The following is a 14,319-nucleotide window of genomic DNA, read 5'->3' on the forward strand; positions in this document are numbered from 1 at the left end:
TTTATACTGATGACCTGGCCCTTGTCACAAGAATATGACACAAGAAGACAGCTTGGAAATGGGACAAAATACCCTGGAAATGGACCTGGATTTATTAGATGACTACCTATTTCTCTCGGTGGCGTTTGAGCCCCAGTACTTCCAGACCGAGGTGTCCTGCTTTCACCTGTGTAACAAACTGGCCAACAAAGAGCTGAGGGTAAAATTCAGAAGCAATCTTCGCCGACACAACTTCCTTCCTAAATATCTCCGAAGCATTCTGGATTGTAGCCTCAATTTCAAAGAGCACCTAAGCAGCCTATCTGCAAAACTGCGCAAATAGTTATAACGTTGGAGACTAAAAAGCTGTTTAGTTATACAATTAGTGCGTATAATGTATTTTTTATAAATTTGCTCTTCAAAATAGTGTAAAACTGTAAAATCGAAAAACTCGAAAAACCCGGTTTTGTCAAAGTGAAACCCCGGTTTTTGCAATTGGCTGTAAACCCGGTTTAGCCGGTTTTTTCGATTTCGGTGAAACCGGGTTTGTGACGCCTAACGTCAATGTATTTATCAGACCGCGTCGAAATGACCCCGATTTTGTATGTCTAATAATATCAATCTACGGCGGTTAAAAGGTTAATACAAATTATCTTTGTGAAAGGGTTGTAGGTACCTATTGTATTCGAGACTGCTTCTGTAGGCATCAAAGTCTCTCACCGCCACCTTGGTGGGGGTTACTGTATCTTAAACTTTTATTTTATAGTTTTGGTGTTTTTGGTGTGTGTGGTGGCGGTTGATACAAAATAAAACAATTTATTTCCTCATAGAATTAGAATATATTTTATATAGAATTTATTCGTAATTTTTTATCTTAAAATTATATGTAACTTATCAATATAATTTAATGTATATTATCTGTAAGTTTTCAAAACTCATATATAGTGAACAACATTTACACGTAACAGTTGTGCTTTAAGCCATTTCATATTAATTATATTATTGATAATTTAATAGACTATCGTATGTTAAAACCAGAAGGATTTATGTAAAATGAGCCCTAGTCGATCTCAAAATGGTTAAACATTCTTCTACTTTGGAAGGTCAGATGACAGTAGCATTTGTAAAAACTAGTGCTTACGTCGATTCCTGTCGAGCGTATCCTAAACTCCTTTTGCAAGCCATGGCAAGAAGCCAGGCCAGGCGTGGCTCACTCCGCTATTTCGTCGCTTTGCTACAGATAGCTCAAAAGTACATCCGTCCCACACCAGTTTTGGTGGCTAGCCATAAGCCGCGCGTGGCGCTGTCGCCACCTAGCGGACATATCTGTCCTGATCGTAACAGACGCGCTTTGTTAGAGAGTGAGTCTTCTGAACCTAGTACTATTATTTATTCTGTGGCCAGGCTAAGAAGCTGTTTACTAGATGCCATAATTATAAATACCGGCAAGGCACCCAACTTTAGTCCAGCACGGATATCATGGTCGCATTTTTATCACTTGTCATGTCATGCGTCACTTTCGCGCCTTCATACTTCTTAGAACGTGACAGGCATCGTGACAGATGATAAAAAGGCGACCATATTAGCCTTGCAGTAGTAATACGTTTGTCTGCTGTTTAGCAAAACTCCTAACTGTACATCGGTGGACCTTATTACAAAAGGCATAAGGTCCACCGATGTACGGTTAACAGAGTGGGCGATGGGACAGCTGCGGTCAACAAGTTCAATACACCAATCTTCTTATTGGTGTTGCCTAAGTTTTTTTCTCATTTGTGAAAATATTTCGTCAAAAAATGCGGCACTGAAATAATATTATGATTTTTTGGACCACAGTTGGGAGATTTTTGACTATCGTTGGGTGGTTTCACAATAATACTTAAACAACATATTTCTTGCTATTCGGAAGTAGCGTTATTTTTTGTGTTGGTACCTATAGATATAATTTACAGTTGTGCCTTACAAATGTATTGTTTTTTAAAGTACCTATATTTCACTGTCATGTAATTCAAAATAAAGTAACCAATTTGATTTTCAGACCCAAGAGGAGATTATTATGACATTTATATTCTTGTATACACACGAAATTGACTTAATCTAAGGAATATTCCCGGTGGATCTTATTAGCGTAATATACAATTATGGTCTCGTATCCTAGGTAGGTACATCAGTCAAAATCCCAAGAGCAATTCTGAAACAACAAAAATAATATTCATCATTACAAACGCAAAAGTACGAGAAGCACGTGCAAAATTGAACCTTACACTACAAACCATATCGTTCATATTTCAGCGGCGGATACAGCCAGTATTTTCTTGTAAGAGCCAGCTAGCGGCCGCGCCGCTAGCAGTAGAAGCTCACGCCGGCTTACACCAGTGCTAGCTTCATACTGCGTGAGGAGTGCATACAGAAATGAACCTTACACTACATTGTACTAAAAATCCATTTGTATTATGTGACTGTTTGTGTTCTAAATAAATCAAAAAAAAAAAAAACCATACCGTTCATATTTCAGCGGCGGATACAGCCAGTATTTTCTTGTAAGAGCCAGCTAGCGACCGCGCCGCTAGCAGTAGAAGTTCACGCCGGCTTACACCAGTGCTAGCTTCATACTGCGTGAGGAGTACATACAGAAATGAACCTTACACTGCAAACCACACCGTTCATATTTCAGCGGTGGATACAGCCAGTAGTTTCTTGTAAGAGCCAGCTAGCGACCGCGCCGCTAGCAGTAGAAGCTCACGCCGGCTTACACCAGTGCTAGCTTCATACTGCGTGAGGAGTACATACAGAAATGAACCTTACACTACAAACCATACTGTTCATATTTCAGCGGCGGATACAGCCAGTAGTTTCTTGTAAGAGCCAGCTAGCGACCGCGCCGCTAGCAGTAGAAGCTCACGCCGGCTTACACCAGTGCTAGCTTCATACTGCGTGAGGAGTACATACAGAAATGAACCTTACACTGCAAACCATACCGTTCATATTTCAGCGGCGGATACAGCCAGTAGTTTCTTGTAAGAGCTAGCTAGCGACCGCGCCGCTAGCAGTAGAAGCTCACGCCGGCTTACGCCAGTGCTAGCTTCATGCCATTGCGTGTGGGGAACCTGCGGACATTAGCTGAGGTTACTTTTTATTTTTGTGATTACTTACTAATTTTAGTCATTTTTGCTCAATAAATATTTTTTTATTTTTCACAAAAATTTTAAAATTTTATGCTTCCTCAAGAAAATAGGCTTGATTATAATCAACAACGAATTAATAAACTAGATTAGCGTAATCTTATTGGTCAATAAAGTGTGGCAGTAAATACATTTATCTTTACAGATTAGGTAAACACATGCCACTTAAAATATTTAATACCGAATATATTGCCTACTATAAACTACAAACTTCTTTAGTCATTTCAGCTATTTGACATCGTGAATGTCATCAATATATCAACATGACGTCGGCACGGTGATACTGAAGCCGGTTTGTTTATGGGCATAGTCTTCGGGCGGGTACAAGGCAGCCTTGTGACTAGAGCACAGAATAAGTAATAGTATTCTCATACAGAACGGCCACGCACCGCCCCGCCCCGACTCGCATTACCTCGCCCCGCGACTGGCCGCGACATGAATCTGGCGGACTTCTGGCGTCCTCTCAGTAAAGCGACTTACCCACTCATACAAACGACTCGTGTACAGACGTGCCGCGCACACATATAAACGCAAATGATTTTTGATGTATGGCGTGTCCGCCCTGTAACTAGAGCACTAGTTGTCTGTAAGGTACCTGCAGACTGTCCGCCATGACAGAGGGCACCGTGACGCTAAACCCTGTCTGTATGTGCGCGTAGTCTTCGGGCGTATTGGCGCGCGCCGCCGCGACTGCGGCCGCGGGTACCGGGCATCCTTGGGATTGTAGTTGCAGCTCGATGCCAAGGGAAGGCTGGGAGAGGACTAGCAGGTCTATCGCGTACCATCTATTGACAAATGAGCAGCGTTTATTCAGCGTTTATGCGACAATTTCGTAAGAATCTACTTTATGTTAGGTTAACCCTTTAACCATTTGACATTCCTTTCTAGTCATTCGATTTCGAACCGTAATTCTTATAGTAGAGATGCGTTTTTGTTTTAAGTATGATGGCAAGTATGTTGCCACTACGGACTAAAGGGTTAATCTTGTTTAAGTTGCCGTTTTGCTGAATTATTAATAACTAGCCTACTAAAATTCAAATATCCTGGTCATGGCACCAATTTTTACACGTAGGTAAAAAACGTATTGTTCCAGTAGTGTAATTATTAGAAGTATTAGAACAAATTGAATTATTTTCTGTTTAGTAGTTTAATTATTCCTTTTTTTTTTAGCTTAAAAATATACTAGGTACAGTATCAAAATAACACATAAATGAAGACTACAACTAATACCTAAATAAGCAAAACAAAATGTAACATAATTCTAGTCAAATAAGTTCTCGCTATGCCGTGCGCATAGGTGAACAATTTTTGCATCAGGTAGGAACCCGTGTGCGAGCATCAGAGCTCCTCTCTTTAATTCAGCGCCCCACGTCCTTAATAAAGGCTATAGCCTCCGACGCCTAGCACCCGACGCAAGAGGTAGGTCTCAAACGCAAGAGGTACGAAATAATAATTAAGTAGATAATTATCAAGATCAAGTACCACCCTCTCCATATTATCCCGCTAACAATTAGTAAGAATAGCCCAATATCCTGTTCGCGGCACCAAATTGTAATGCGTCATTCTAATTTGGATAGCTATTGAGCACTTTTGGACACTATTTGAAAAGACGGGAACGATGGGTGTATAGTTATACACTTCGCTGTGTGCTGAGCGGATGTGCGCGATGTGTTCCTTGACCATCGCATTGAATATTATTAACACATTGAGTGTCTATGTTGTAGTTATTGAACACTTTACAGCACTGTTTGAAAATATGTGTGTTTATTTACCTGTCAGTTACAGCCTCATGCAAGAATCCCTCGACGGCAACGATGGGTATATTGTTATGCACTTCAGTATGTGCTGATCGGATGTGCGCGATGCGTTGCTTGGCGGCCGCATAAGCAGCGGCGTAGCCTACTGGTTGCGCTGCTGTTACGTCGCTCTGGGCCTCGTAACCTCTGCAAAATACTCTATAGTCTATATTACTATCATCTGCCTGGCCGGAAATGGAAAGTTGGAAACACTCAACTATGATATACGAGTAGGATCCGATGTTCAATTTTGGAGCCTACCTGATTACTTTTTTAATCTTATGTAGTTAGTTTATTTTTTCAAGGCATACAATTTTACTAAATAAAATGTAGCTTTATAATAAGGCAGAGGGAATATATTTCCCACTGTGATTTAAAACTTTATTGCAAAGTGATAGGGTTGAATTTTGCATAATTTCTGACACCCTTATACCCTTAAAGGCATAATACCTAAGATATTTGCTAAAGAACTTACGTGACAGTTGCTTTGCCGAAAACAATTTGGAATGCCTCTCGAACTGGTGATATTTTGACATCCTTGTCCGAAGCTACCACTACGTTCACGTCGCCCCCGCTATCTGTAGGTAATAACAAAATATTACTAAAAGTAGTATGTATATTTTATATTAAAAATAATTATAAAATATTAAGAATTGAACAATGCTTTTGAGGTGATATTTGGATGGTCTCAAAAGACTGACAAAGCGTTCTAGTCATGTTAATCCGCGAGTAAAACCGTCTACACTTTCTGGGCATACAACATTATATCATCATCATCATCATCATCTCAGCCATAAGACGTCCACTGCTGAACATAGGCCTCCCCCTTGGACCTCCATTCGTACCGGTTGGAAGCCACCCGCATCCAGCGTGTTCCGGCGGCTTTAACAAGGTCGTCCGTCCATCTTGTGGGTGGACGTCCTACGCTGCGTTTGCTAGTCCGTGGTCTCCACTCGAGCACTTTTCGACCCCATCGGCCATCTTCTCTGCGCGCAATGTGGCCTGCCCATTGCCACTTCAGCTTGCTAATCCGGTGAGCTATGTCGGTGACTTTAGTTCGTCTACGGATCTCCTCATTTCTGATTCGATCACGCAGAGAAACTCCGAGCATAGCCCTCTCCATAGCTCGTTGAGCGACTTTGAATTTTGAGATGAGGCCGATAGTGAAAGACCACGTTTCGGAGCCGTAAGTCATCGCTGGTAACATTAAAGACTTTCGTCTTGAGGCACTGAGGTATGTCGGACGAAAAGACATTACGTAGTTTCCCGAACGCTGCCCAACCGAGTTGGATTCGGCGGTTGACCTCCTTCTCGAAGTTGGACCTACCTAATTGGACTACTTGTCCTAGGTAGATGTACGAGTCAACAACTTCGAGTACCGAGTTCCCAACAGAGACTGGGATGGGCACAACATTGGCATTTGACATAAGTTTCGTCTTGTCCATGTTCATTTTCAAGCCCACCCGTTGTGAAACTCGGTTGAGGTCATCGAGCATCATGCTGAGTTCCTCCATCGACTTTGCCATGACTACGATATCGTCGGCAAACCGAAGGTGAGTGATGTATTCGCCGTTGATGTTGATGCCAAGTCCTTGCCATTCCAGGAGCTTGAAGGTGTCTTCCATTACGGCAGTAAACAGTTTCGGAGAGATAACGTCTCCCTGCCTTACGCCTCTTTGCAATGGAATCGCCTTCGTGCTCTGCTCCTGTACTCGGACCGACATGGTGGCGTTACTATACAAATACTTCAACACTTCGATGTACCGATAGTCAATATGGCATCGCTGAAGAGACTCAAGCACCGCCCATGTTTCCACCGAATCGAAGGCTTTCTCATAGTCCACAAACGCTAAGCATAATGGTAAGTTATACTCTTCGGTCTTCTGTATAACTTGCCGCAGCGTATGGATGTGGTCTATGGTACTATAGCCTTTTCGAAACCCGGCTTGTTCGGGAGGCTGGAAGTCATCAAGTCTGTGTTCGAGACGGTTCGTGATGACCCTTGAGAACAGCTTATAGACATGGCTCAGAAGCGTGATGGGTCTGTATTTCTTCAATAGGCTGTTATCACCTTTTTTGAAAAACAGCACCACCTCGCCTCTATTCCATGTTTCAGGCGTTTTGCCCTCGGACAAGACGGAATTAAAGAGCTTCTGGAGGACTTTAAGTACCGGTGTTCCACCCGCTCTCAGAAGCTCTGAAGTGATTCCGTCTTTGCCCGGCGCCTTGTTGTTCTTAAGCTGCTTCAGGGCCATCCTAATCTCGTACAGAATCAGAATCAGAATCAGAAAAATATTTATTGCCACAAAAAATACCTTATCAACTAAGTACAATATATAAAACTTAAATACTAAAATAGGTACAAATTAATTAGAAAGATAGGTAATTATAATAATATACGAATGATTGGGCAATGGGCTCCAATCTCAGCATATGCCAAGCACTCTAAGCAGAGGGCCTAGCGCTGGTTTTCAGACTGGACCCTTGAGATCGGTCGGTCGCAGTTTAACAAAATTACCGTGCTTTGCTAGGCTTAACAATTACAATAAATTCAACAAGAGTAGAATACGGATAACATAAAATAAGTGTCATTCTATGCATACTAGTAAGTAGAATAAAATCAACCAATATATAAATATATATATATAACTTGTGTGCGTGTGTCTGTGTGTGTCTGTGTCAGTGTGGTATGAGTTAAGCATGCGGATATATGTAAGTGCCAATTGTGTGCCAAATTTCGTGTCTTTAGGGGGGAGCGAAAAATTTGCTCTGCATGTCAAGTAAATACATTTTGACTAACCGCCTATATTTTAACAGTCCCATCGGTTCACGTATAGGTGGCGGCAGGTCATTCCAAATCTTTGCAGCAGCAAATTTAAAGCTCCCTTTAAAGAATGTCGTCTTGTGTGTAGGCATCGCAAGTTTCGTGCATCTCCTTAGCGATTTGCTGCGTGTATCATTGACCCATTTTAGTTTTTCAAACAGGTAGCAAGGTCTCTGAAATTCCAATAGTTTCCGAACCGCGCAGGCTAGGTGCAATTTTCTCCTGTTGTCCATATTGAGCTGCTTTCTTTCGTTTAAGAAAGGGGTGATATGCGCTCTTTTGGGAACGTCGTAGCAAAATCGAACACACGCATTTTGTACCCGCTGTATGGACTTTTTCGTCTGTACCAGGAGTCTCGGCCCATATACTATGTCCGCGTAATTGAATTGGGAGAGTATTAGAGATTCAACCAGGATTTCCCTGACTTTTATTGAAAGATACTTACGAATCCCATATAGTACTTTAAGCCGATAGAAAGCATTTCTAATTTTTAAGTTAACGTGCTCTATGTACCGAAGCTGTCCATCCATTACTAAGCCTAAATTCTGTGCTTTCTCCACACGAGGTATTGTTTCGGTTCCGATTGCAATCTTCGGACTTTGTTCCTTGATTTTTAAACATTGCCATTTGTTCCCCATTACTAGAAACTGCGATTTAGTAGGATTTAAAACGAGATTGTTTTTTTGCGACCAGTCAGCTACTGTTTCCAAGTCTTCATTAATTTTACTCAAAGAGTTCTCGAGGTCGCTCGGAGAAAAGGAGTGATAGATTTGGGTATCGTCCGCATATAGGTGTGCACTGCAGTACTTGAGATTTTTTATTAAATCGGCTGTATACAAAATAAAAAGTAATGGGCTTAAAATTGATCCCTGGGGAGTGCCACGGTCAATTACGCGCGTTTTTGATCTCAACACCTCTCCTTGATCTCCCTCTATTTCAATATATTGCTTACGGCCCGTGAGAAATGATTGGAACCATTTGCAGGACGATGGAGATAAGCCATAATATGCCATCTTAGATATGAGTAATGTTGGGTTGAGGCAGTCGAAAGCTCGCGAGAAGTCCAATAACACCAGAATAGAACCCATTCCCTTATCAGAAGCAGCAATAATGTCATCTGTGACCTTTGCCATAGCTGTAGCCGTTCCATATTTACTGCGGAAACCTGATTGTATGTGTGGTCTGGGTACAGACTGATGTCCGGGATATCTTCGGTATAATGTCGGGACAGCTTGGCTCTTGGATCTCCTACCAAGCTGTCGACGGGCTTTGCGATCGAAGTGTATAACTGTCCATAGAACCTCTCGATCTCGCCTAAAACCTCCGCTTTGCTCGACGCTATGCTGCCATCTTCCCGTTTCAGCTTCGTCAGCTGGCTTTGCCCAATAGACTTGTCCTTTGCGAACACTTTGGAGCCTTATTGGTTTCGCTCAATAGTCTCTTTAATACGGTTAGTATTAAAGAGACGCAGATCATGTCGCAAGGACTTAGATATACGTCTATTGAGTTGCCTATATGACTTCGCGTCATCGGGAGACTGCAACTTTAGCGAGCGTCGTTCAGCCATGAGGTTTAAGGTTTGCTCGGTCAATTTCTGAGGTCTATCTTTACGGCGGGGTCTAAAAAACTTAGACCCTACTGTGTGGACAGTTTCCACTAGCCCGTCGTTGATTTCGTCCACTGAAGCCAAGTTCTCTAGGCAAGCAAAGCGGTTAGAGAGCTCGGGTTGAAAGCTTTCGGGGTTTTGAACATGGGCTCGAGTAGGTCGGAGCGTAGACTTCATCAGGCTGGACCTTTCAAGTTTAATATTGATATTCAGTGAGCCTCTTACGATTCGGTGATCACTACCGGTCTTTACCCTGTTGATCACAGAGACATCGCTGAATATCCGTTTCTTGTCGGTCATGATGAAGTCTATCTCGTTTCTCGTGGAACCGTCAGGACTCATCCAGGTCCATTTCCTGTGAGGCGGCTTCTGGAAGAAAGAGTTCATCACGAAGAGTTCCTCTCTCTCCAGAAAGTCGGCCAGCCTCTGACCCCTAGGGTTCCGTTGCCCATACCCAAATTGCCCCACTCTCAACTCATCACCGCTTCTCTTGCCCAACTTTGCGTTGAAGTCCCCCATAACAACAGTAAAGTATGTATGGCCCTACTTACGTCCTCATACATAGCCTCTACTTCATCATCGGAGTGTGACGAGGTCGGTGCGTATACCTGAATGACCTTCAGCGAATATCTTTTGGATATTCTGAGTATTAGGTATACGACCCTGCTCGACACACTGTCGATGGTTATTATGTTGTTTATGAGGGACTTGTGAACGAGAAACCCGACACCACCTTGGGACTGTTGGTCGCCCTCCCGGTGGTAGAGCAAGTTACCAGACTTCAGGGTTGTCGTGTCCTCCCCCTCTCTGCGGACTTCGCATAGCCCTACAATATCCCAGTGTAACCTGCTCAGTTCCTCTTCCAGCTCGCAGATCTTTTCGTCAGTCCTCATAGTGCGTATGTTGTGTGTTACCAGGGCCAGTCTTCGTCGGGGTGGGTAGCCGGATCTTTGCCGGAGATTCTTAGCACCCCTGACCCCGCTAATGCCCTGACCGCTACCATAGCCAGAGCACCGGGGGTCGCCGGAACCTCGGGGCCGTGGTTTGATTGTGCTCTGCATGATGGGGGGTGAATGCCATAATCGCCACGCTTGGCAGGCGGGTTGGCGATCGCAGTCGAGTACACCGAATTTGAGGGACGCTGCTGCCCGTCCACCGGTGGTCTTGGACGTAGTTTCAGGACATATCCGGGTCCTGGACGTAGTTTAAGGACATACCCGGGTCCCGGGTACAACATTATATACGCCTACTAATTTTAAGACCATGTATGTTGCTACTTTAAATTTTAACTTGCAGACTGAAAGATTTTCATTTGACACTGTTTAAATAGTGTTTACACATATTAAACAATTGAAATATTGTCAGAGCACACAAGTGTACAATCCACTCGCTGCAGAAGCCGGACCGTCACGTCTTCTGGGTTAATAAGATTTTATGTGATACGAGTATACGTACTTAGTACTCGTATGGTGCTAGATATGTTCCCCACACAATCACGACAAGAAATACCCTGACTGACATGGCTGGCAACATTGAAGAGGCATATGAAAGAAGCCCAAATCAGACGACCCAGGACCGTGAAGCCTGGCGAAATATAACTAGAAGAGCCAACCCCAAATTATGGGAAAAGGACAAGGAGAAGAAGAAGAGTTTACGTACTTAGGTACTCCTTCATCTGTGGGTCGAGCGTGGTGATCATAGAATCAACGGAGTTCTTCGCCTTCTCAGCAACACGCTGTAGGATCCCGCCAGACGACACAGCTCCCTTTACCCAAGTAAATAGGCCACTGCCGGGCATTATGTCGCCTGCCAATAAATCACTATGTTTCAGGTTTGTGCCATAGCAGTTGCTATCAATGTGGATTGACATTTATATTAAATTTGATAGTTAGAGTTCAGAGTTGCATGTGACTGCAATCAGTGTCTATCAGTTAAATGCAACATTATAGGGTATTTGACTACTAGTCAAATCAGTTTCTTTTTTCGAACTGACAAAACGATTTTACTTCTATTCTATTAAAAATTGTGACTTGTAATACCTTATTACCAATAAATGATGTCTATGTCTATGTCTATGTGTATGGAATTTATATGAAACACTTGCTTATGACGTCACGATAAAATTACCTACTCTTTACAGTTTTAAACCGGTGTTAAAATAGAAATTGGATCTAAAAATAACTGTCTGTCTGGCTGTTAATGTCAAAATGGCTGTCTACGTTTCTCTATTAATCTTCTGGTGCTTTATTTCATGCATAGTTTGAAATAATTTACTTTAAATACAGTCAAATACCCTATTACAAGTTTCATAGTGTAGTCCCTGTAAAATTATTTTCTGAAGCCAAGTAAAAATATTTCATTAAAAACCGGGCAAGTGCGAGTCGGACACGCGCACGAAGGGTTCCGTACCATAATGAAAAAAAAAACGGAAAAAATGCAAAAAAAAAAACGGTCACCCATCCAAGTACTGACCACGCCCGACGTTGCTTAACTTTGGTCAAAAATCATGTTTGTTGTATGGGAGCCCCATTTAAATCTTTATTTTATTCTGTTTTTAGTATTTGTTGTTATAGCGGCAACAGAAATACATCATCTGTGAAAATTTCAACTGCTATCACGGTTCGTGAGATACAGCCTGGTGACAGACAGACGGAAGGACGGACGGACGGACGGACGGACGGACGGACGGACGGACAGCGAAGTCTTAATAATAGGGTCCAGTTTTACCTTTTGGGTATGGAACCCTAAAAATGTATAAACGAATATTTTAAAACATTATACTAGCAATTACTCATATAAGAGGCGACATAATAGTTGCATATTGTTAAAGCCATGTAATGCAAAACTGCTCACTAATATTATACTGGCTAATATTTTGATGCTTTGTAAAAAACATAACTAGCATTTATAACTAAGTATTGAGAAAAGAAATGTTAAACTAATAATGCCTACAACTTTTCATAATGCAATCGTTTAAAAATAGTCCTAGTTTGAGTCGGGTAAAACAAGAACATACCAAGTTTATCAACATCAGACATTGAATCTGGCAGGGAATCAGGTGACTGTGTAGTTTGGGAATCCTCTGGCGACCTTATTGACAACATAGGTTCCCCTTTACTTGGTGGTATTGCAGGGCTGAGGGGAAATAAGAATATAAATAAAATTTTGGACAACCTTAAACAAATCAACCTAGATTCTAGTCCAACTGTGTTACTGTGACATTAAGCTCAATAAGGCTTGTATTTTGGGTACTAGACAAAACTATAACTTTTTGATCAAATACCTGGTGCGACATTAGACTAGGGGCCAGTTGCACCAACTACAACAAATAAAACTTCTCATACAATAAAATATAGGGAACTTTGACCGATGGTTTGGTGCAACTAACCCTTATTAGTAATAGTAATAGTAATTTGATTATTATTGTTGATTATTAAGATGTTGGTATACCACAATAAGACAAATTATAAGCTAGGAGCAGGATATAGTGCACAGCAAGGGGTCAAACAACAACAAGTTTTGTAACCAACAACAAACCAGGGAAGATAGTTTGCATTGAAATTTAATTAACGCTTAGAAACTTATGTCTTATATTTATAGACTTCTCCATACTAAGCATTTGCATGTCTCATCTCAATCAGTAGCATTAGTGCTTTTTAGAAATTATTACCAAAATCTCTCTGGTGAGTCCGGCTGCATGGTTGATACAACAGGGATTTGTGCAGGAGCAATAGGCACTGATGTAGGGGCAATAGACACTGATGTAGGAGCAACAGGCACTGGTGTAGGGGCAATTGGCACCAATGCAGGTGGAGCAGGTGCTAAAGTAGCTGCCAACTGCGGGGGTAGTTGTGGTGCCTGTAATTTTTTATATACATAATTACATGTTATTGTTAAACTAAACATTGCTTACAAAATATGACAAAGGGACTTTTTGTTTTGATGATCATGACACATTGAACATGATCATGTTACTGAAACAGTAGTAACCTAAGAAGTGATTCAGTAACATAACAGTTATTGTGGCAGTATGATGACAAAGCAACTAAGAGAACAGTAAGACCACTCCATGGTTTCTAATGCTGTTAAACCATCCATTTAAATAATATTCTTTATAAAACATGTGAAACAAATTTTTAAGCACTACACATTTTAATTAACCATCCGTTTCAATAATATTGTTTAAAAATCATATGAAACTATGTTTTAAGCACAGCACAATTTAAAAGGAATAATAAGCGTACCACAGCAACTGGCACAGGAGCCGGACTGGTAGTCACAAAGTTGGGGAGCTGCGAAGGGGGCGCTACACTCGACAGCAAGTTCCCCGGGGCCGCCGCCGGCACCGGCGCGTCGGGGATACGTTTCTTCTCATTGTTGCTCATGTTTGTTTTCTACAGCCAGCTGATTTGAAATGTAAACATGTTTATAACAATCACACTAAGTTTGATAAGAAAATAAGTAAACAATTTTAGAAAACATATACGTGTTTGACATTGCCAGCATGTTTTCAACTCCGATTTATTTCTTAGAATAGCTATTAGATATTGGTTTTCTAACATTCGGAACTCTCTGAAGGCAGTCAATTTTCGAATCATTTCCAATTACTTTATGAGCGCTAGTGAAGCATACCGTGTTTACTTCTGCGATTCACATCAAACAAACATCAAACGCTTATTTTCTAGGACACGTAAGTTGCGTGGTGTCAAATTGATATATGGACTATTTATATATCATGAAATAGTTCATATCACAGTCGAAATTGTAGCAAATAATTAAATTCGAGATATTCTACGATGGTGTATACCTACAGGGAACAAAGAATATTTGTTTTGTTTCTTTTATGTTGAAAAATAAAATGTTATGATGGAATTTTTCATGAATTTTTGATTGTTTGACATTGACACTGACAGCACAGCTCAGCTGACAGTTCAG

The 14,319-nt window shown here is 41.5% G+C and overlaps 1 protein-coding gene across 2 annotated transcripts; it reads right to left on the reverse strand.

Annotated features, from left to right (window-relative positions):
- Positions 1–817: 817 nt before the first annotated feature.
- Positions 818–14,264, reverse strand: LOC134671887 (protein PRRC1-like). Of its 2 annotated transcripts, none has more exons than XM_063529741.1 (10): positions 14,196–14,264; positions 13,629–13,788; positions 13,055–13,242; positions 12,401–12,519; positions 11,044–11,190; positions 5,430–5,532; positions 4,931–5,101; positions 3,754–3,943; positions 2,941–3,083; positions 818–2,167 (listed from the first exon to the last, which is right to left on the reverse strand). In XM_063529741.1, the coding sequence occupies exons 2-9, from the start codon at positions 13,767–13,769 to the stop codon at positions 2,958–2,960; spliced, it is 1,185 nt and encodes a 394-aa protein (XP_063385811.1). In that variant the 5' UTR covers positions 13,770–13,788; positions 14,196–14,264; the 3' UTR covers positions 818–2,167; positions 2,941–2,957. The 2 variants fall into 2 exon arrangements, with proteins under 2 accessions (XP_063385811.1, XP_063385812.1); XM_063529742.1 differs by having other exon boundaries at positions 14,192–14,264.
- Between the last annotated feature and the right edge of the window lie 55 nt (positions 14,265–14,319).

Source organism: Cydia fagiglandana, chromosome 16 (assembly GCF_963556715.1).
Source record: "Cydia fagiglandana chromosome 16, ilCydFagi1.1, whole genome shotgun sequence".
Taxonomy (NCBI): domain Eukaryota; kingdom Metazoa; phylum Arthropoda; class Insecta; order Lepidoptera; family Tortricidae; genus Cydia; species Cydia fagiglandana.